This window comes from Brachycentrus maculatus, unplaced genomic scaffold (assembly GCF_059751285.1).
Source record: "Brachycentrus maculatus isolate JH-2025_06_01 unplaced genomic scaffold, ASM5975128v1 h1tg000158l, whole genome shotgun sequence".
Lineage (NCBI taxonomy): Eukaryota > Metazoa > Arthropoda > Insecta > Trichoptera > Brachycentridae > Brachycentrus > Brachycentrus maculatus.
In genome coordinates, this window is record NW_028280911.1 from 1,408,089 (window position 1) to 1,432,352 (window position 24,264).

The 24,264-nt window shown below is 30.1% G+C and overlaps 1 protein-coding gene across 1 annotated transcript in view; it reads right to left on the bottom strand.

Annotated features, from left to right (window-relative positions):
- The window catches only part of LOC148308541 (protein O-mannosyl-transferase Tmtc2-like), a 231,955-nt gene that overhangs the window by 139,675 nt on the left and 68,016 nt on the right, over positions 1-24,264 (bottom strand). Inside the window, exon 4 of the mRNA XM_088261583.1 lies at positions 8,718-9,741. Coding sequence (XP_088117709.1) covers positions 8,718-9,741 — 1,024 coding nt within the window. The remainder of the gene's footprint in view (positions 1-8,717; positions 9,742-24,264) is intronic.

A 24,264-nucleotide genomic window follows, 5' to 3' on the forward strand; every position in this document is an offset into this window, starting at 1 on the left:
AGGGTGAATATCGTTGGTATTAGAAGCAAAGGAAGAACGAGGAAAAGTTGACATGATAATTTATATTAAGTAGTCAAGTCAGGAGTAGGAATAATCGGTGGGTACTTATGTGGAGATGCATGAATGTGAAAGTGACGAAAATTGTTTGCAAAAACAGATTGGTGTGGCGTTCTATTTGCTCTGCCTAGCAAATAACGCCATAGCCTGTCCATTCGGCCTCTAGCCTTGTGGAAATTGGCGTGATGGTCAGTAAGTTAGTTTATTATAAGTTATTATGTATTTTTTTACCGAATATCAGTTATTAAGATAAACGTACGAGGAGTCAATTATTGTAAATGTTTTGTGTTATGAAACGTGATTAAATGACAGTTTAACAAACGTTAAATATATATATATATATATATATATATATATATATATATATATATATATATATATATATATATATATATATATATATATATATATATATATATATATATATATATATATATATATATATATATATATATATATATATATATATATATATATATATATATATATATATATATATATATATTACTTCAAAAAATTAAATGTAATATTAATATTTTTATTTTTATTTTGAAGCACTCGTTTATTTTTAATTCTGGGTGGCATCATACATATGCTCAGAATTTTTGTAAATTTTTACATGGTAAAAATGTAACCTATTCGGCGACATACAAACATTGATCAAAGCGAGAATAATTGCAGGATTCTTTGAACCTTCTTTTCATGTTTCAGCCTTTGAGATAAGTAGCCGAGAAAATACACAAAAAATGTCAAAATTAAGGGAATATCATATACACACATCAACTTGGTATCCCGAGAGACCTCATCAGGCGCTAGAGGGTATCGAATTCGTAGGCTGGTGAGAAAAGGCGATAAATTCTGACTTCTGAATAACCTTTTTCACAAAATTTCGTTTTTTGACTGGCTTACTGAAATGGTAATTTTAAAAATATAAAATAATTTTTTGTAACAAAAAAGGTAATATAAAATAAAATATTAAATAAGATATTCATTTTACATTTTTCCTATAATAAAGTGCCAAAAAAGTCAAAGAATTAAAATTTAAAAAAAAACTAAACTTTATATAATAAAACTAGAACTTTGTGTTGAACCACATTTATTTTTATTACTTTTATCCATCCGGTTTTAAAAAGCACCTTGTTATGTTCAGGGATGAACATTTATATATACAGGGATGTCCATCTCTGAAGATGACATCGTTCTTGTCGAAACTGGTTACAGAAAAGTTCCAAACCTAAAAATGGTTAAAAACATATTTCTAGTTTTATTTTATAAAGTTTCTGCAAAAAAATATCTAAAGAAAAAAAAATCATTGTATTTTAAGCTTCTATCTTATTAATTATTTCACAATCCTAATTAACAGATTCTCACCAGAGAGAATAGAACGCCACACCACTCTGCTTTTGCTAACATTCTTTGCCTCTTTATATTCATATATCTCTTCGTAAAAACCCCCTAATTATTCCAACTCCTGACTTGTCCACGACTTTAAAAGTGACGTGAAGTATTCTTTGCATGCTGGTGTTGTGATTATCCTGACGAAGAGACGGGTACGTCTCGAAACCGGTAGACTAAAATATCGACCAGTGATTACATTAAATGTAAGTATTGAACAATACTAACATTTTTTAATATCAAAAAATTACCTTACAACATTTTGAGTGTGTCCAAATACTTGTTCACAAAATCTGGATTATCTCCAATTACAGGAGTTATTTTCATATTATTTTTTGACATCTCATCAAAGATGAAGAAGAATATGGAAGTCTGGGCATTTACGGGGCTTACGACCGTCATAGGCTGGTTTAAGTGATCACTTTACACACGTGTAACATTCACCAATTCTACCCATTATTGACAACCGCACTACTCAAATTCTTGGAAGTTCCATATATATGAACCAATTTAGAAACTTTGTTCTTGAATCACTAGAGACATCTATTGGTGAGATGTAAAGAAGCTTTTTTAGTAAGCAGAAACTCTTATATTAGTATGTGAGATCCGAATCCTGGATTATAATCACACACATGAGAAACGCCAGAAAATACCATTTTCATTTTTATTATTAAGCTTATAATTTGACCAGATAATTTATTTACAACATTTTGAGTGTGTCCAAATACTTGTTCACAAAATCTTATATAAGAGTTTCTGCTTACTAAAAAAGCTTCTTTACATCTCACCAATAGATGTCTCTAGTGATTCAAGAACAAAGTTTCTAAATTGGTTCATATATATGGAACTTCCAAGAATTTGAGTAGTGTGGTTGTCAATAATGGGTAGAATTGGTGAATGTTACACGTGTGTAAAGTGATCACTTAAACCAGCCTATGACGGTCGTAAGCCCCGTAAATGCCCAGACTTCCATATTCTTCTTCATCTTTGATGAGATGTCAAAAAATAATTTAAAAAAATTACTTAACGCAAAAATATTAATAATTGAGTACATGCCATAAATATTGAAAATATAGAAAATAAATTATATTTAAATTTAAATCCATCCAAATATTTTTATTCTAGACATTATATTTCGGTACAAAAAATACTTAATATATGTACTTTTTATGTCTACTTGTACCTTCTAAATAGCAAATTGTTTTGTTTGTTTTTGTTTCAGAGAATTCTTCTTGGTAGAACTTCCTTTGGAAAATATTTGAATAACGTACAATATGAGGTAGATAAGGGATGATCGATTAGTATAAAAACAAGTTATGTAAGAAAAATCGAGATGATGTTTTTGTAAACGATATTTGAGTCGAAAAACGTTACGAAAAATGATTGAGATCGGAAACGTTGTATTGCTATGTACCTAACAGTATTGGGTAATCGAACCAAATAACGATTCTTTCATTAGTTGTATTTTAATTCGGTTTTTTAATCCGATCACTCAAAGTATATCACGCCAATCAGTGCACAAATTCTATTGCGCATTGTGTATTCCTTCTGCATTTGAGTGTGTTTGTCTCCATAGTGTAGTAGTTAGTGCATTTGACAACAGTGCCTAAGGTCTCGGGTTTCATTCCTTAGGGGGTCAAAATATTTATTTGTGATTTTTGACTCAGTAAAATTATTTCATTATACTCGTACAACTGGTACCTGAACTGCAGAACTAATCTCTTTAATATTGTTATTGTAATTAAAGATCAAGATAATACTGTTTCAATACAATGCAGTACCTTATGCACCATTAGGTGAGGATAAGTGTAAAAATAATATTATATATTATATAATATATTTGACAATTTCTCATAACAAAAATTGTTGTACAACTAATGTTCTACCAGCAATTATTTGACAAGGGATTAATTTTTAAATTAAAAATGGGCTTATTGCAATTTTTTTTAAATTTGACGAAATTACTGTTGGATTTTTTAAAAAATATTTATAAAGCAAGGTTTCGTTTTATTGTATATCAAGAACACTCGTACTTTTTTCAGAGTAATTGTCTGTCTTCTGCTCTTTCAAGTGTTCCATCGCACTTGAGATTCGGATATCTCCGCTATGTAGTGTGCAATTCTTATAAAGTGATAAACATAGCGAAATAATAAAGTACTCGTCTGAACAGGTTACACGCCATTACTTTGCAAACGAGATCGTAAAAGAATCACACAATTTAGAGCGACGACAAATTCGCCCGAGCCGCGTCGTTCCCAAAGGCGAAAATTGGCCGCTCTCATTATTTCTGCTTTTTCCCGCTTTTATATTTGTCCTTTGAGGAGAAAAGTGGAATAATGAGGAAGAGCTCTGCCGAGAAATATGGAGTCTAAAAATTAAGACTGTCTTTCTCCCTCTCGGAGATTCTTAATGACGAAGTCTACCAGTCTCGTTATCAGTTTTACTTTGTTTGTGGTTGGCCAATAAACTTCCCCAACTGATTGTTGATTCAGTGCCGACACTTTTTTTAACACTTCAAAAGGTTTACTTTCTTCCATCTTTGAGGTGGCTTTTACAAACTCCAACATTTTTTTGATATATAACAAAAATATTAATTCCGTTTTCCATTAGAATATCAAACATCTCTGAGGACTTTTGTTGAAATGATAGAAATCGAATTTGACGAGCATGTTTTTTTCGATTAAATTTAATACTGTTGTAAAATATAAAATAAAGAACAGGATCATTATCAACTACGTACGTTGATAAAAAAGATGATTCATCTCAAGGTAAGACACCTATATAATCTTTTATCTTTTATACTAAAAGTAATAAATTTATTTTTTAGCGTATTTTTGTAATACCACCTCAAGGGCGCTTCGCTGTGATATTACTCGTAATTGTGACAAAGAAGTAAAAGTAAAGTCGAAGATTTAATTTATTTTGGTTTCAGATTGCCTAGTCAAATTTGCTGTGTCTGGCACATGTGGTTTGGGTTCGTTAGGGTCGCATGGCCATTAAACACACTTTCAATACATCTTGGAAATAAATTATCGATGATAGCTTATATTTTTTGTAATTATTTGAAATCCCTGAATTTTACATGAAAAAAAAATTATTTCATCCGTCTATTATTATTTTGTATTTTTTACGGATCAGGTGAAAAAATAACTGACAATTAAATCAGCGCCAGTTTTGTATATTTATTAAATATATATTTATTAGTACCAATACTCTCTTAACAAAAAAAATATTAAACATATATTTATTATTTTTATATCTTTTTTATATTTTTAAAAACATATATTTACTTGTACCAATACTATTTTAACAAAACAGATTATTGTGTTTTCAATCAATGTTAAAAAAAACAACAGATTTTTTTTTAATATACAATTAGTTTTGTAATCTGGAGAGCTTATAGGAACAATGATCAAGTACATAATTCATCTACAACTTTAATTCTTATGAAAAAATGCCCCTTAAAAATATTCCTTCCTTTCAAATTACTCTGGTGCAATCTTACATGTTTTCTGATCTCTCACTCTCCCAAGTATTTAATTTGGCAGGCATCCATTAGAGATGGGTACCTACCAGCGTAGGTTTATGAATCGGGACAATCTCGCGCAAATAGTTTTCAATTAGAGCCAACTAAAGTGATTCACGTAACTGTTATCACCAACGAAAGCTGCCAGATATTCATACATACATATGAGAGATCTAGAAACAAAAGCAGAAGTGTCCATTTACCTCAATTATGGGATTTTTATACAGAATAATTAAATACGTATAGTAAAATATGAAATAAAAATATTGAAAAAAGTGTTATGTATGTTATGTACGCTGTAAATGAATAAATGGTTATGATAAAACAAGTTCAGTTCGTAACAAAACAAAATAAAGAGTACATTATCTAAAAAAATAAAAATATATAAAAAAAGTAATAAAAAATAATTCTTGGAAGTTATTGCCAAATCAAATGACATAAATATTATTGTTTACGTATAAATTAAAACTTGTAAAGAATCCTTTTTTCAGTCAATTTATTCTATACTTCATTTCCCTTTTTTTTTAATTACTAGCTTCAACAAATATCACATAATTAATTACCATATAACATATTGACCAACTTATCATCACGCCACTTCTACTTTGTTTTGGCAAATATTTTTCGCTTCTTTGACATTCATGTATCTTTTTATTCGTACCCACCAATTATTTTGACTTATTTTTTATTAACAATGTTACACAATAACAATCTTGTGTACTAACATTTGCTTTAAAAAAATACTATAAAAAATGAGGGCATGACTTGAATGACGAAAATCTCCTCAATTATTGTTCAAATAAACTAAATAAGTGCTAGATTTTAAGGCAGGTATACAATATGGTATTCATCATCAACAACAAAAAGATTTATCTCAAATTTTACAGGTTTTTAAAAAATATTATGAAACTCGTGTAAAATCTAAAATGATTTTTACAAGGAAATATTTGTTCGCATCTTAAATGTGTGAATTTTCTTTACAAACAGTATGAAAATTTAATATATTCATATACAGGAATCATTATTACCCTGAGTAAACTTTGAGTACTGATTACCAACTCCGAAGGTAAAAGCAATCTCGCAACTAACGAACTTCTCATCCAGTAAAAAGGTACGATGCAAACAGGTACCAAGTATCTCAAACAAGATCAAAAGCTAATGAATCATTGCTAGATATCCTTTCGTTCTGTATCCTACTTTAACTTGTTTAGCGATTTAGTAAAGTTTCACGGACGGAATGCTTCTTCAACAGGAAAATAATGGAACGAAATGGGAGTTTCCCTTGCAAAATGAAAACGTCAAATTTACTTGTTGAACTCATAATCTCGTTCACGCTTAAACATAGATTTGTGTGCTGGCAAACGAATAGTGTAAGATTTGCGGATAAACAACATTTACGTTTGTTGTATGAAATATTCCAGTAGTTGCTTTTAAGCACATTTAAGATTTTCTAAAACAAAGTATTCTGAAAGCCGAAATAAAAATCGAATATTTTTTTTGATCGCAAAAAAATTACTTTAATTTTGAATCTGTTGACTTTTTAATATTTGTTTTGAATTACCTAACGTCCAAGTGACACTGAAATCTAGCTACGGCTTATGCAACCCCACTTATCATGGCCCTACTTTGGTTTCAACATTATAAGTTCTATTGCCTTTACCTATTCTTGAATGTATTTATTATTTATGTTTGAAATTACTTTTATTTTATGCAATTCATGAGTGAAAATTATAGGCATAAACACTCTTATTTTAATATAAATTCATTCATCATTTCACTTATCCGCTACCTTATGTAGCGTACGGAGTCCACAAACTGCCTCCAGGCTCTTTTGTCAAAATAATAATATAAAATTTAAAGTATTCAACATTCTTTTCTGGCAATTAAACGCTTGTATTGGTAAGATCATTTTTTTTTATTTCAGTTTGTAGTATTAATGTAAATACGATAATTTTCCTTAACTACAGATGTGAAAATACAAACTTAGTTTGTATTCTGTTTGTATTACTAGTTCTCAAAACTATCCCTGCTTACATTGATAAACATAGATGTAGTCTTATACAATTGGTTTATTCTTATATTTAAATAATAACGATATATCGCATGTCATCATCAATATTTTTTTAAATCGAAACACAAAAAAACGTCAAAATTGGAAGTTCAGATTGACTGCATTTTAACCAGTTCGTCATCGAAATATAAATATTATAGTTTTATATTTATTAATTTTTAAATGAAATATTTTTTTTATAAATCTATCAGGTATTTTGGTTTATTTGTCATTATTATTAAATTAACTTACGTTTCCAACATAATATAAAAACGTCAAATGATTTATTTTTATTTTACTGTTAACAAGAATACCTTATTTTTTAATAAAGAAGATAATTTTCTTCCATATTAATGGAACACCAACCTACCCACTGGTTTTATTTTTCTTCATTTATTATTAACAATTTTTTTCTTTTCTCTCTTTCTTTCAGTGTTATGTTTATATTCCTAGAAATATGATAAAAAATGCTTGTCAAAAAAATGGAATTTGTCAAACTTGTCAAAATTGAAGTAATACTCGTGTTTTGCTCGCTAATATATGTACCTTTTCATGTAAATTTCATTATATCTGTTTATATCATTAGGGCCATGGCACAGGATATGGTTATGTCGGATATATTTTATGGATGCTTATGAATAATTCACAGTAGGTACCGACCAATTTAGCTACCCAGTCGGATAGGTAATTTGGAACCCTTCACGGCTGATGCGATAAACATTGTTAGTGTCAATCATGTTCTAGAGATTCTTGTAAAATAGTTTTTATTTTTTAGTACCTTTAAACTTTTTTGAATAAGCATATGTTATTTTTTTGCATTAAAAAATCAAATTTAAGATTCAATTCATTAAATTTTTTTCTGTCTTATTATAGAAAATATATCTCGAATGTTTGGATGCTGCATGCCTCGAATTCAAATCCAAGGGAGTGGATATTAATATGGGACTATAACTGATTTTTCATTGTCATATTCATTCAATATTACTTTAGACTGGTACTGAAGCGCAAGATTGATCACCTTGCCTTTATGGGCATTCGCTTAATTATCTTAATATAAATATGGAACATCAAATATACTATGAACAAAATAAACTTGTACATTCAATACAAACCAACTTTATGAATTAAAATTTGAATTGAACCAATTGATGCAGTACCCTATGCACCATTGGGTGAGAATAAGGGTATAAAAAATTAAAACTTTATTATTATGTCAACCGGTTTCGAAGCAAATGGTTCGTTTGTACAATAGATAGAATTTTCAATTGACTGATTTTTCGAATGAAATTAAGGGGATACTCGCAAGCACAAAATTTATTCCAACAGAGACCACCGGAGAGGTAACATGTCTATTCACGTCCAATTTTTCAAAGTTATGTTTGTTGGATATTTTTTGTTTTTTTTAAAGAATTTACGAGTATATGGAACATAAGTATATTCAATACCATATAATTATTTTAAAGAAAATTTTATGTTTTCAAACGGTATTTTTATTAAAAAAAATATATTACGTAACATGTTACCTGGATAGAGAAAAAATTAATTGGTGACTTGTAGAATACTTAATAAGCAAAGAAATTTCTTTGTTGCTTGAAATATTGATTCAACATTTTTTATCAACATTGAATATAATTTTGTGAAACTTTATAAAAATGGTAATAAATAACCAATAATAGTTATAAAACTCACCTTTGGGAGGGTTGACTTTCACGGCGCTCCTGTAGAGACTTTCCTCATCCCTCCAGTCGCGATTGCGCACCATAGTGCGCGCACTAAGAGCAAGCAGTAGCGCCCCGAGCGCCGCGACGCGAGCCCTGCTCCCTAACCTAGCTCCCACTTTAGCACCACCGATACCCATCAACAAACTAAACCCCACACTGGGCAAATACAACACTCTCTCCGCGACCACAAACCCCACGTAAAAAAATAGATTCGTTGCCGGCAAAAATGGCAAGGTCAAGAAGGAAGCAGCTAGAAGCAAAGCGGAATGGGAACTCTTTCTTATATACACTCTCGGCTTTTCTACTTGTGGTCGCACAGTGGCTACTGATACGAGAGGTGCACACGTACACGTGGAATGAGAAGTCATCGAGTTGTTGTTATTCACAGCCCTGCAGGAATTGGAGTGGTGATCGGTCAACACGTGTCTGCAACAAGAACACTGACAGACAGCTTTGCTACTAATCCTCCCACTGCTAACTAACACTCTTCCGCTCTTAATAACACTCGCGTATCCGCACAAACTATTGAATTGGTAAATGAGTCCATTTCTGTTTACTTTCATGCATCTGCTACCGTTGTATCCATGTTTCTGGTACCCATACGCGTGGATTTTATTATTGTCTTTTCTTAAATTACTTAACTGTTTGCTCTTATTCTGTCCCTGGCGGTAGACGGCCATACTACTAGTGTAGAGCATCTTGGATATCAAATAATAAAATGCTACGGATAAAAAATTCCTAGGGTCCATGACTGACGTGATTCTTGGTACTGCGTCCATTGACCAATCGAAGCTTAGGGTCGAAGGACACACTAGGAGGAAGAAGTTGAAGACCGGAAGGTAGTAGAAGGTGAGGAAACGGGTGACGATCGATGGTTCCTTGGCCGTTGGGTTATCGGCTCGTGCGAACTTGGGACTGGCACTGAGAGGGACTCGAGCAGCCAGGAGAGCGATGAGGGCTGCGAATAGCATGCCCAAACTCACGATCCGCCTCTGTAACAAAAAATAAATCGTTGATATCTCAGCATAAATGAAGAAGAATAAGAAAATCTGGGCATTCACATGGCTTACGATCTTCTAAATTGTTTGCATGTTGCATTAACCATTCTTCCCATAATTTTTATTTATGGTTCAATCGACACCATCTCGTGCATGCAACTTCTTTGGCATGGTTGAAATTAGTTTTTTTATTAGCATAGACCTTCATGAAATATATGTAAGATTTTTTCAAAAACATAACATATTACATATTTTATTTTATTTTATTTAACTTTTTTTTTCTACTAGATATTTTATATTTTCAGATTTATCCTAATATGTTAAATTTTGTAAATAACGGAGACGCCAGAAAATATATTAATTTTTATTTTATTGAACTTATATTTTGACTACTTGTTTATTCACAATATTTATAATTTGTCCAAATCTTTGTTTATGAATTCCGGACTTGTGTCCACTGATCGAGAAGAAATATTTTTCTTCAATATACATACTTTAGGATTTCAATATTAATAATTACTCAGTGAAAAAAATAACTTGAATTGGTGAACAAAGATCTGGACAAATTAAAAAAAGTTATGATTTTTTATTTCTAAATACAATTTTTAATTCGTGTTATAAAATCCACACCATCATTGTCAAATGGTTGAATAAATCGTTCTGACATGATATAATCTAGGCTGTGGTTACGACTTTCCGAGATTCAGGATATCTCGTATAATTTCGAAGCGTTGAGTTTGTATTTTACGTTTTTCAATGCGGTGTTTTCGTGTTTACATTTTTTTGCTTTAGAAGCAAGGATGGAGTTATTATATGTAATCAGATGCTAAAAGCAAAATAACGAGCTTCGCCAAAGTTTTTTTCCTCGACGTCTAGCAGCATATTTCGTAAATTATTTGGTTCGAAGGTGCGTATCGATTTCTGAGGGAAAAAATATTATTTCTAAATTTTTATTTAAACTTAACCCAAAGCAGATTGTAAATTCGATCATTTTAATATTTTTTGACATCTCATCAAAGATGAAGAAGAATATGGAAGTCTGGGCATTTACGGGGCTGACGACCGTCATAGGCTGGTTTAAGTGATCACTTTACACACGTGTAACATTCACCAATTCTACCCATTATTGACAACCACACTACTCAAGTTCTTGGAAGTTCTGTATATATGAACCAATTTAGAAACCTTGTTCTTGAATCACTAGAACTTCACTAGAGACATCTATTGGTGAGATGTAAAGGAGCTTTAATTAAACAGAAACTCTTATATTAGTATGTGAGGTCCGAATCCTGGATTATAATCACAAACATGATAATTGATATCATCCTTAGTTTTCTTTTTTCAATAATAAATTTTCAATATATTTTTTAAATAATTTCATTTATTCCATTCATAACATAACTCATAGTGTTCATATCAATCACATTTAATAATACAATCTTTAAGTAACGAGTTTGCACACATTTAAAGTCACATCTGCTCCACTTTAAAATAAGTCAAATCAAGATTATTATTATTATAATAAAACCCTTATCCGCACCCCAATGGTGCAAAGGGCACTGCTTCATATACGCAGTGTTTTCTTGATCGTTTACACATGAAGGAAAGGTGATCAGCCCTCCGCTTCAGGTACCAGTCCAGGGTAATATTGATTTAATATTACAGTACAAAAATCACTTATATTTATTTGACCCCCCACTGGGAATCGAACCCGGGACCTCCAGAACGGTAGCCGAGCGTGCTGACCATTACACTACGGAGGCAGACGAAAATTAATATTATTTTTATTTTATTATTATTTAATCATAATTATTTTTGATATCTGAACAAAGATGAAGTCTGATTTCAACCACGGATGCAGTTTACCTTTTTAATTGTAACGTGATTATAACATTTATATATTAAATGATAAAATCAAAATTTTAGAGTCAACTTAATTGTATTTCTTATTTGAAACACACAAAAATAAAATTGGTGACGATTTGTTCGCCTTGTTATGGCATTTTCAAACTTATGTCTCAAATTTTATTTTTATGTGTTTTTAAGAATTAAAAACTAAAGTAGAATCCAAAAATTAGTGTTTGATTTTAATATTTTATGCATAAATTAAAATTGAGTTCTACGAATTAAACGCCAAATCTAAAAATTATTACAACCTACCTTAATTTGAACTGTGTTTTAAATCATAGGTGTTGTAAATCATAGGTAGAATGGTGAATGTTACACAGAACAAAAACTGACGACTTAAACAACCAACAAAATATCGTTAACCCAGACACATAGACTCGATTGAAAATATTATTCAAATATTTTTAGCAATATAATAAAATAACAAACATAAAGTTTTTAACCAGCTTTCGACGTAACTATTGTCATCAGACTGGGGTGATGATGTTGGTTATGATAAAACCCGGCTACTGGTAAATATAATAATTTTGGAAAAAAACTATTAAGTTGATATTTTATTTAATAAAATGTAATTTGACCATGAAATTTTAAAACAAAACATAAATATTGTTAGTCATACAGCAAAACCCACCTAGTGCCATTCAAACTGCAATGGGCAGGATATATTGCGAGACAACACCCCACAAGATGGACCCCAAAAATTTTACGATATGGAGACCAAAAGAGGTGTCGGAAGACCCCAAAAGTGATGGTCTTACGACATAGTTGCTGTTGGGGGTAGAAGCTGGCTGCAAGCAGTAACTGACCAGAGGAAATGGAAAGAAGGGAAGAGACCTATATCCAGCACTGGAGGACAGAGGCCTCACAGAGAAGAAGAAAAAAAGCAAAATACATAAATATGGTGATTTTTTTATGAAAATGAAAAAAAACTCTACTAGCGTAAATTTAACAAAAAAAATTATTTCATGAGAAAAAAATTCAATCATATGAGCTTCAAAGAGTGCGCCTACTGAAATGTCCCTACTAGTCATCAATGAGCTTTCGACATCAAGTACTGTGGATGAAATACTACTAATTGCTGCAACTTACTAATGACTGGTGATTCCGAATGATGTGTCAAAGGGTTGGTGATTGACATGCCTGTCAAAAGGAAGCCTACGCAGAGAGAGTTAACGCTATTCCAGATACAGAATTTACTACTAATAATCTGTTTCAAATGTCAAATATAAAAAATATATATATCTGACTAAATTTAAATATTTTTTGGCCGGGTACAGAAAGTTTTTTTTTTCATCGATGAAATATATTTTTCAATGAATTTGGATGATTTTTTTTTACATATTTACAAATTAAAGTTTTCAATATTTCACATTTGGAATAAAATATTTATTCAATATTACCCTTGACTGGTACATAAAGCAGGAGGCTGATCACCTTCCCTTTAAGTGTTAATGATAAAGATAACACTGCGTTTATATGATGCAGTCCCCTATGCACCATTTGGTGTTGATAAAAAGAAGATATGTTAACCATATTATTTATTTTTATCATAAAAAATATCGATTTGTATAAATAAGGATGTATTACAATACCTTTACCTTTTCCCACAGTAGAAAAAAAATGTCACAAGTAATTATACCATATTTGCTACAATACCAAAAACACATGTTTGTTTCATTTTCACATCGGTAGATGAAAAACAAATTTGCGTTTTCATTAGAAAAAGATAAAAATGAATGTTTTTCGATTCCGTCTGTAATTAACCACCCGTGTACGAAGCCACCCCCTAATGGCCGCTAGTGAAGCACGCATGCCTAAATTGCTATTCGCACCACACGTCTCTCTTATTGCCCTGAATACGTCATCAAAACACGGAAGGGTGGCGACTTTTCGCGGGGAAGTTAGAATAAAAATTCTAAATTAAAATTCTACAGTGACGGGGTGAATTTTATGACGAGGGGTTGGCAATGATCGCGTACGCAAGTCAAAAATAAAATTTGAATATTCTCTAATAGTCTTCACGCAATTTGAATAAGATTTTTAAATGGGTGAGTTTGAATTTGAATTTAAATATTATTAAATTATGTATCACTCTATAAGTATTTTTATTATTTCATGATTGTACCGTAAATTATAGGACATTGTTTTAACCAAAATAATTCATTAATAATCTTAAATAAGATAGTAGTAATGACAAATTTGAAATTTTTGATATTTCTCATTCAAGTTGCTCAGTGCTTTTCTAAAAAAGATCCTTAGCATTTGTGCTTGGAATAAGGTAGTAAAAAGTTATTATTTTAAGATTTTTTTCTTATCAAAGCACATTGTCCCATTGTGTATTTAAATTGTATAATTTATGGAAACTATTTATTTTAAAAAACTTACACATTTTTTATTATATACAATTTTTTTAAATTATTTCTTACTCAACTGAAATGGGAGAAAAATGAATAAAATGGATGAAGCAATGATTGAAATGCCTTTTTTATTGATAATATTTTCTTTTAAATTATTTATGTGACCAAATTTAAACACTTAGGATGAAAGAATTTTTTATCTCCCTATCCTTTGATTTTTATTCTTTATTTTATATGCTAAATTACTTGTACGGTATTGACAAATAAAATTAGAGCAATTGATATTGAACTGATAAAATGCTTAACCAAAAATATAGATGGCACTACAATTTTCAGTTTTAGTACTTCGAATGAATAATCATTGTAACTTTTAAAACAATTTGTTCAATAAATTGCTTGTAGAATATGTTTTGATGGCAAGTATCAGAATTAAATCTATGGATAGTAAAATCAATATTTTCATTATTAATAATCAAGGAACTGTATGTATGCAAAGTTTAACGTATATAATGAACATGTATATATTCACATACATGGTCCATATTATGCATCATTATTATGTGCCTATGGAAGCATTATATTGATCAGTTCGGAGGCTTAATACTCATGTCACATCCCTTATAAGGGAGGCACGGGGGAATGGATAAGTAATAGAGAATCGAGCATGAGATGAATCGTCTACACATGCTATCATACTACATACTCCTGTATTATAAAGAAATAGTGAAAAACTAACAACTATGATGACTACCAAGTAATTTCCTGGCTAAGAATTGGTCTCAAAGTTATTTGTGTGTAAATTGACTAAAAATGGATTTTGGCGGGAATCTTTTATTAGGTTTATCTATTGTTCATTAGAGCCTTATTTACACATCAAAGAGTCGGTTTGTGGTCTCGTGATTACTGTCCTGGACTTTAAATCAAGTATCCAGGTTCGAATCCACTGTAATGCAAATTCATTCCTATTTTCAATAACGGGCCGCTTAAGCCTAGGAAAAACCATACAATTTGAAATATTTGGATTTGCAATAAAACATTATAATATTTTGCTTTATTTTTTTTTATTAATTACAATTTTTTTATGTTTGTTTTTTTCAAACACACATTTATAAATTAAAATTAACTAAAAAATTGCCTTTTCTGGGTTTTTCACACCAAGAGCATATTTTATATTATTTATTTATTAACTTATTTCAAAGTAAATTATTTATGTCATGCATAGAAAAGACATGGCTGAATGATGCGTTTTGTTTTAAACTACCTATTCACCTCTATTATTCTTTAAAAAAAAATCAATTTCATTTTTTAATGATTTGATAGATAATAAAAGCAGGTTGAATAACTAAATTGGATATTAATCAAAGTTCTGTTTTTAAAGTACAGCTTGGTTAAAATACTAAAAAAGTAGTTGTATTTTTTTAAAAAGAGATCCAGTGCTTTTTATATTCACCTTATTAGTTTTATTTAAAGTCGCCTCAATAAATTCAAAATATGCAAGCAGAGCGTTTTGATAAAAGTTTGGGTATATCCTGCGGTACAATTGAACATAGCTTTAGCAACACAGCACAACGATACGACGTCAATCTAAGTTGTTATGTCGAATGCACTTAGTTCAGTCGATCCAGACATTCTCCATTTCCCGGACAAATGCGCCGTGACAGCTGCAGTTAATATGTTCCAAAGGGATTCTCAACCTTTAAGTTCTACGACGCTACGATTCAAAAATATTTATTCAGAATTCATTCAGGGATATTTTTCATATATTCTCTCTATTTTATTATTCTATTCGAATTATTACAACTCTCGTTTTTTTAATATTGCAAAAAAACTATGGTTTTGCGATTAGGGCCGATTTGGTATATATCAGCATTTTTTTTACTTGTTTGAATTTTGGAAAAACATTCAAATTTAAACACAGTTGATTATAGTATATATTTAACACACAACTTTATATTTGGTTATTAATTTCCTATACACGATTTAAAAAAAAATAAAAAACCTTTGCTTCTATTGATATCACCATAAAAATTAAGAAACATATGGAAAACATGGAATTTACAGGGTGAACGATCTGTTATAGGCTGATTTATGTTATGTTGTATTATCATTTTACATCGTATAACACGCACTATTTTACTATGACTTTTACATTTACATATATCCTATAATTGACACATTTTTTTATATGTGAATTCCCGGCAGCATTGATGGTTGAGTTTCGTAAACTTTTTATTTAGCACAGACCTACAGGAGCATTATAAAACCTACTAGGAGACGCCTAAAAACATGATATTTTATTGTTTCCAAAGCTTTTATTTGACCAGTTATTTTATTCACAAAATGATGAGTATATCCAAATCCTTGTTAACAAATCTGGGTGTCTCTAGTAAGCAGTTATTTTTGTTGACATCTCAAAATGGATGAAGAAGAATATAACAGTTTGGTTATTTAAAGGGCTTTTAACATGTCATAGACTAAGTCATTACTTGGATTACTTGATTAGATACACGTGGAACATTTTTTTTTTTCTTAAGCAATGATTATCCAATTGAATATTATAAAAATATATTCAATTCAAACCCTTATCCGCACCCCAATGGTGCATAGAGCACTGCATTATATATCACAGTGTTATCCTGATCGTTAACACACGAAGGAAAGGTGATCAGCCCTCCGCGTCAGGAACCAGTCCCGGGTAATATTGAATAAATATTAGAGTGAAAACATCACTTTTATTTGAAAAGAAATGTACCCCTCCTGGGAATCGAACCCGGGACCTCCAGAACGGTAGCCGAGCGTGCTGACCATTACACTACGAAAGCGGTCATTTAAATAGATATAATGATCACAAACCCAAATAAATTGGTGAGTGTGAAGCGAGTCAAATGTTGGCTAGACCTGATGTATGGAGTCAAACAGTAGCAGCGGGTATATGCAGCGCTGCATGAAATCACTGTAATTGGAAACTCGACGCGACTAAGTTAATATAGGGCACAATACTCGTACGTACTCGCATTGCTGATGTGTTTGATCTTGACTGACGCTTTTAATCCTATTTGACTTGAACTGAAACTGAAAATTAGTTTATTTATCTTGATAATGGACTTGTTTTAAAATAAAACAATTTCACTATTTTATTACTGATGTTAATTAATGAAAACAAACCTACTTTTTAGTAAAAATGCTAGTCAATGGTAGTTCTGAATCATAGAAATTGTTTCGTTATATATATTTGTAAAGACTATTACTACTAAAACCATCACCCGTTTCTCTGTTGGAGTAGGCAGAAAGGATGGAACACCACACTTTTCTGACCTGACATACGCTCCTAGAGTCATTTACATCCATACATCTAGTCGTATATGCCCTCCGATTATGTAGAATTTTGACACCACCGGATTTTAGGTTCTGATTTATCTGATCATGTTCAGTCTTTTACGACCATCATCGTTCTATTCTCCCGTTCATATTCGCCAATTATACCTTTTTAGTCATTCTCACGTTATTCATTCGCTCTACATGTCTGTATGCTCCATATGTCGAAATCTTTGTATTAACAAGGCGTAGAGCCTGTCATTATCCGGTTTAAGTCATCACTTTGTACAGTGTAACATTTACTTTTCTACATTTGATTGAAAATCTCATTTTTAAATTTCAAAAAGTTGTACATATGCTTCAATTCAAAAAATCTTGTGCGTATTTAAAGTTTGCTTGCGACATCTATGAATGAGATTAGTATTAAATTTATAATTTGATGAATCAAATTAGAAATTCATCAACGCGGTTTTAATGACCACCGTTTAATAGAATTATATTTTAAAATAGTTTCTAAATACTGATAAAAACATATTCAATTTAATATCTCTTGGTTATGAGATGAACCCTAAATATTATTAGGTTTTTTCGTGTATTTGCTTTCATAAAATGGGTAAATTTCTCTCATTCTAACCTTAATACAATTAAGGCTTTATTGTTATTATGCCTACCTTTGCCCTTGCTGGAATTAAAGGTAGTAATAATTATTACTTGTGTACAAGGCAATGCAGAGAGGCCCTTTATAAATATTATGAATGTGAAATAGCATTGCTGTACTTAAATTTTTTTTAAGACTTTTGTGGTATGAGTCTAGCATTTAAAATTAAAACACGATTTTAAATTAAACATGGAATAAAAACAATATATAAAATGAGAAATAAAATGCAAATTTAATAAATAATTTCTGTAAAAAAATATTTCTAAGAAATTTGTTACAGTATTTACAGACGATTTCAACACATCACCTGAGGTTTTCACTTTATTGTAGTTTAAAAACGTTATCTACGACTTACCCAAACACCACTTACTCACAACTAAGTTACTTTTGTTGGAAAAATATTACCTAATACGAAGACAAAGATAAACTTTTTACGATGGGGAAGAATATGTTTTTGTATATCAAATTACAGCTTAGCCTTTATCTGCACCTAATGGTGCATAGGGCACTGCATCGTATCAAAGCAATGTCAATTTATTCGTTAATGACATGAAGGCTACTAGATGATCAGTTCTGCACTTAAGGTAAAAATCCAGATTATTATGAAATATAAATAAAAATTAAAAATAATTAACATTCATATTTATTTTGACCGATGAATTGAACTGGGGACCTCTTGCATGGAATCTAAACGTGATAACCACTACACTACGTAAATTTTTATTTCATGAAATTATTAATTATCGTATTGGATATTAAAAAATACATTTATTTGCCAATCCTGTGAAAGGCTGAAAAAATAACTTAATAAACGGTTTTAAAAGTAAGCGAATGAATTTTGCAATAGAAATACACATAACGAATAATTTTCAGATATTTTTAATACAAAAGTTATGAATGTCACTTCGCTGTTATCATAAATGCAATCAATTTTCTTCTATAAGAACCAAATCGACATTCCGCCCTTCAATTAGAAAATGAATATTCAAGTCGTTTCGTGAAATGGTTTTAATAAAATTGACGAAAAAGTAATTTAATCAATTCTATTGTTTTACTTTAGAACGGTTGTCGCTTTATGAGTTCGTGTTCAGAAATAATTATTTCACTTCATAACTTTCAAGTAAGAACAATGTACTTGGGGAAATTTTATTAGAAATGTCAGGTCTCGAATATTTCTTATAATTAAGTCGAAGGAGTCGTTCTCCCAAAAAAGTAATAATAATTGGTTTAATTAGTTTTTTCATCTTGATTCAATTAGCACAGGGTATCGATAATATATAAAATTTGATAAGTATTCTTTCTCATAACTTATTATGAACAGAAAAGTTGAAGAAAATTGATGAATTGGATGAAACCAGGTGTTCTGAGTTAGAAATATATAAGATAGGATCGGACTAAGAAGTGGGGAAGTTGTCATATTACACTTTTCAATTATTTAGTTAGTACATTAATACCCAATTAAATAGCGAAATTCCACATAAAAAACTTTACCTATAAAGAAAACAACCCCTAGGTAATTTATTCTGAACGCTGCATCGACGTAGATAAGAAAAATTGAAGTCTTCGCTTATAAATTTTACTTTTGTTTCTAATGACTTTGGCATTTTTAAACTCAGCTGCAATTATGAATAAGCATTTTAAGAACGTTTATATAACCGAAACAATTCTAAAATTTGTTTTTCGGTAGTCTTTTGTAAGTAATTCAAGTTTACAATTACAATTTCAAATTGTCAATAAGATAAGTTTATCGTTTTATTTTATTTGGAAACAACGCGTTAATAATCATATGGAAAGTAAAGGGGAAATTTTAAAACTAAAAAAAAATTTATTTTTAAAAGTAAATAGATTCTACTGTAAATAAAGTCACTATTGAATTGAAAATTTTCACCAGAATCACGTAATATATTTTACAGATGTGATAGTACGAAGCTCAAAAAATCAATAAGGGACCTATTGAAAGATGTATCTTCCCCTTGATTGGCCATTGTTCCCAGGGGGTTTGAAGGCTTTAGGGGTGTAATCTGAAGAGAATAAGAGGATCTAACCACCCTCTGCTCTATATACGTATGTTATTTAAATGCCAGGAAATTTATCTCTTATTTTAGCCGAATACATAAGATGTTTGTACACAGATTTCTATGTGAATAGTTTTCGTGAATGGAAATGATAGCGTGTGCTTAGTGAATACATATCGCTCCAATGATGTTCAAAGATATAAATACAATACACATAATATATTTTGTATAATTACGTTATATGAAATTTGAAAAGGGTATATGTATTGAAATTGTAGATGAAAATCTGACAAAAGGGTAGGCCCTCAACCAAATGTATAGAATGTTAATATACACGTATAGACGGGTATGAATTACGAAACATCGTTGAAATTTTAAAATATATTTGAAAGTACAAATAATAAAAATAAAAAAAATGCCACAAAAAAAACAGAGAATTGAATGAATAAAAAATACTTTTAATTAAAGCATCAAAAAAATATATCTATGACTTCTTCAAATAAGTAAAAGATAACATTGTGAATTTTAGTACTTAGTTATACCAAAAAGTATGTATTTGATTGAAGGAAATAATAACTTAATATTAGGTAATATATTTATAATTATATATGTCAACCTCTGTAGTGTTGTGATCACTACGTTTGGCTACCGTGTTTGACCTCCCGGGTACGTTTCGTAGGATTTTCATTATTTTGTTCATTTAATTTAACCCTACCCTGGTGTTTGAATTAAAGAACTGATAAGATACGTTAAGTCATAGTTATGGGTCTAAAATATGATTCATATTTTGTAATTAATTTACAGGTGTAGGTACATTTTTTTAAAGCTTTACCTTATCATAAATATATAAAATATCTACGAGAAATAACCATGTAATAACTATTAATTAACTAAAAAGTAATAAAATACTAAATATAAAATTATAAAATAAAATAAAATGAAAATTATGAAATAAAAAATAAATAAAATAGGAAATAACTCAAAAAATAACTATCGGAAAATTCATTGTTGATATTTTTTATTCATTAACATTCGTATATTGTATTCTTATATTATACTAAGATCACTAGATACAGTTTGATGTATAATATAATATATATTTTAAATTCACGACCCGGTATTGAGAAAAAAACTGCCCATTCGACATATAAAAAAAGTAGAGTGATTCCAATATTTTTTTTGCTTTACATTGGAATGTATTTTTAAAGGTAAAGAAGGTCTTATGAAATACTACTAAAAAAAACTTAAAGCTTAAAAAATTGTTTGTGTAAAACTCTCATATCCAGTGATCCATAATTAAATCTTGAATGTACGAGTAACAATTTTCTTTCTATATTTTCTCTCCACGAACTTATTCATAAATATTAATAGCGAGAGAATCAACTACATAAAAAGACTAAACATAATAAAAAAATGTATTTATGTCGAAGATTATATTTAATTCGAATATAATATATCATAAATTATATAATCCATTTCCAATGAGACATCCGTTATGGAGCTGGCATATCCGAAAAAAATGATATACGGGATGTTAAATGAATAATTTATATCGCCAAATACAAAGATCGACCAACTATGAGTATGTTGCGATATATAACAATTTATGGCCTCTGTGTCACGATACGTATAATTTCAAAGGATAACAAAACACACATTGATTTATCGGCCAATATCTATTGGGGCGCTTTGTGAATTTGTGTCAATTTTCGAATCACCGTGTTTTCGAATGAAACGTATCGTAAATATACTGTAAAAATGTTTTGCGAATCGAGGTTTTGTGTTTTGTATTGTATGATACGATTTAATTTATTGTCATTTTATTTCTTTGTTTTTTGACAATTTTTTTTGTCCATTCCCATTTTCTAAAAACTGGCTTAACCTACTGATCATCTAAAAAATACACGTGTTCCAAAGCGGGGTGTCAAAACACCCCAGTTCATACTTGTATGGAAATCGTAGTACGCAGTTCGCAGCAAGTACGAACTCAACGATAGCTGAGTCATAAACGCCATGTCATTTCTAACGTGCCGTTGAGCATCGACTGACGTCGGACATCCGATATGCGAGAGGCCGGAAATCGGTTTAAACGAAAACCAACTAGTTCAGTTGTCTCGCGCTTTCATTATGCCAAACTTCATTTTTTAGAGTGAAAAAAAATAACTTGTCACCAGCAGAAGAAAATTAACATGCTGATACATAAGTATGTAGATCTCTTAGCACCGACTGATTATGCTTTTTATCAGAAAACATATTTAGAAACGATTTTAAATTATAAAAATAAAACAAAGGAAAATTTTCCATAGAATAAGTTTTAAGATTACAAAAATATGGAATTAGTAGCTTTTATAATACTAAAGTTGTCGAATTAAAATTCATATATACATATTTAATGCTAGAGTTTTTAAAGGAGCGTTATATTCTATGAATGATAGTTTATCACCGTTTACTGCCTTTTGTGACGACATGCCTACAGAACAGAAAGGTTTGAAATTATTCAATTTCTTTCTCGACTCTTTTTTTTAGTTATCTCAGGGGGAAATGTCCCCCTTTTAGATTTATAAACATGTAAAAATAAACTAAATAAAAAAATATGTGATTAGATAATGTATGAGGGTTTAATGAAAACGGTACTTGAAAATAAGACATAACAGAAAAGATTTGAGTTGTGGATGCTCAAACTATTACACTTCTACTCTCCCTTTGCTTTTTTTCAGTCAACTCAGGGGACCAATGGCAATTTTTTGAAAATTTTAAGTTTTTAAAAATAAAATTAAGAAAACAAATGTATGATAAATGTAGAATGTACGAGAGCTGCATTATAACGGTCATAGAAAGCATAATGAAATATATTGAAGTTATGGATATTCAGACTGTAAGTTGGTTAGTACAGAAGTTTGAAATTTTCCTCGGGTGGTTGTTGAAAAGGACTTCAAAAAAGTTATCCATTAGCAACATTTAAAAAAAATTATTCATGAAATTACCAAAAGGTTAAATTATATTACTAAAAATACGAAAGTTTTCCTCAGAGTAAAGCACGATAAAATGTTTATAAAATACCATTTTTAATGTAGATAACATAATTCGTTTCATTCGCGCTGCTCATGTTACGAAGCGTGCATACAGGTATATTTATTAAGCTCTAGAAAATAAGTCAGTATAAATTATATGTATGCACATATACGGAGAAACGACCTCGTTTCAGTCAAGGAATCTCCGCTTCCCGCATAAGACGGAGGATATCTCGTTTAAAATGGCGGCAGATATCATTTATGAGGTGTCATAATAACCTGAAGTTTACTGCAGGACTTTCCACTCCCAACTTAAAGACCGCAATCAAGTCAAGATGAGCAACTTAAGGACATTTACGATATTTAATCTCAAATGGCGTGCACTGAAATATGTCATAAATTTTACTGATGCATTAACTCAAGCGGCATTTCCTCAACAAAATTTTATGTAGTTATTTTAAATTGTGATTTTTTATTAATTCATGAATCTCGCGATCAACAAATAAATTTCAATTTTATTTTTATTTTACTTGGTAAATACCACTATATATATCTTAACATATGTTTTTACAAGTGTTTCTCAAGTTTTTCATTCGGAATTATAGTTGAACCCTTTGCTACTGAATGCATCAAAACATGAGGCAAAACAGATTTTAAGTAGTGGAATTCACCATTTAATTTTAATTAGTAAATTAATTTTTTATCAACTTTGATATTTTTATAAACGTGTTTTAGTGCATTCAGCATCAAAATGTATGAAAAATGATGCCAAATGCATTTAAAAAATCGTCATAATTGATATTTACAACTATTTGTATTTCCTTAGTGACATTTAAATTCAAAAAGCAAGGAAATTGGATAAAAAGTGCTGAATCGATTCTAAAAAAAATATTTCAATTCGTACTTAAAAAAAATATTTATACCTTTCTTATTTTGTTTATTTATATTTAAATAGGGTCTTCTATGTTAATAATTAAGGTTGTAGTAAATATGTAAAAAAAAAAATAGTTTAAAACCTTAAATCTCCTTAAACGTAGCATTTTCATTCGTGCGTATTTTTTTATACACATTTTTTAAATGAAAGGTGTTTGTATCTGTGAAAAATATTCATATTTTTTATAAATCATCTTTCTGACTGCAATGGCAGCGTCATCTATTGAATGTTACATATATTTCTATTTTGGCTCATTTGAGAACACCTTCATTTCAATGTTTTTTTTCATCCATCAGCAGTGCTTCTTGACAGCTGCTAT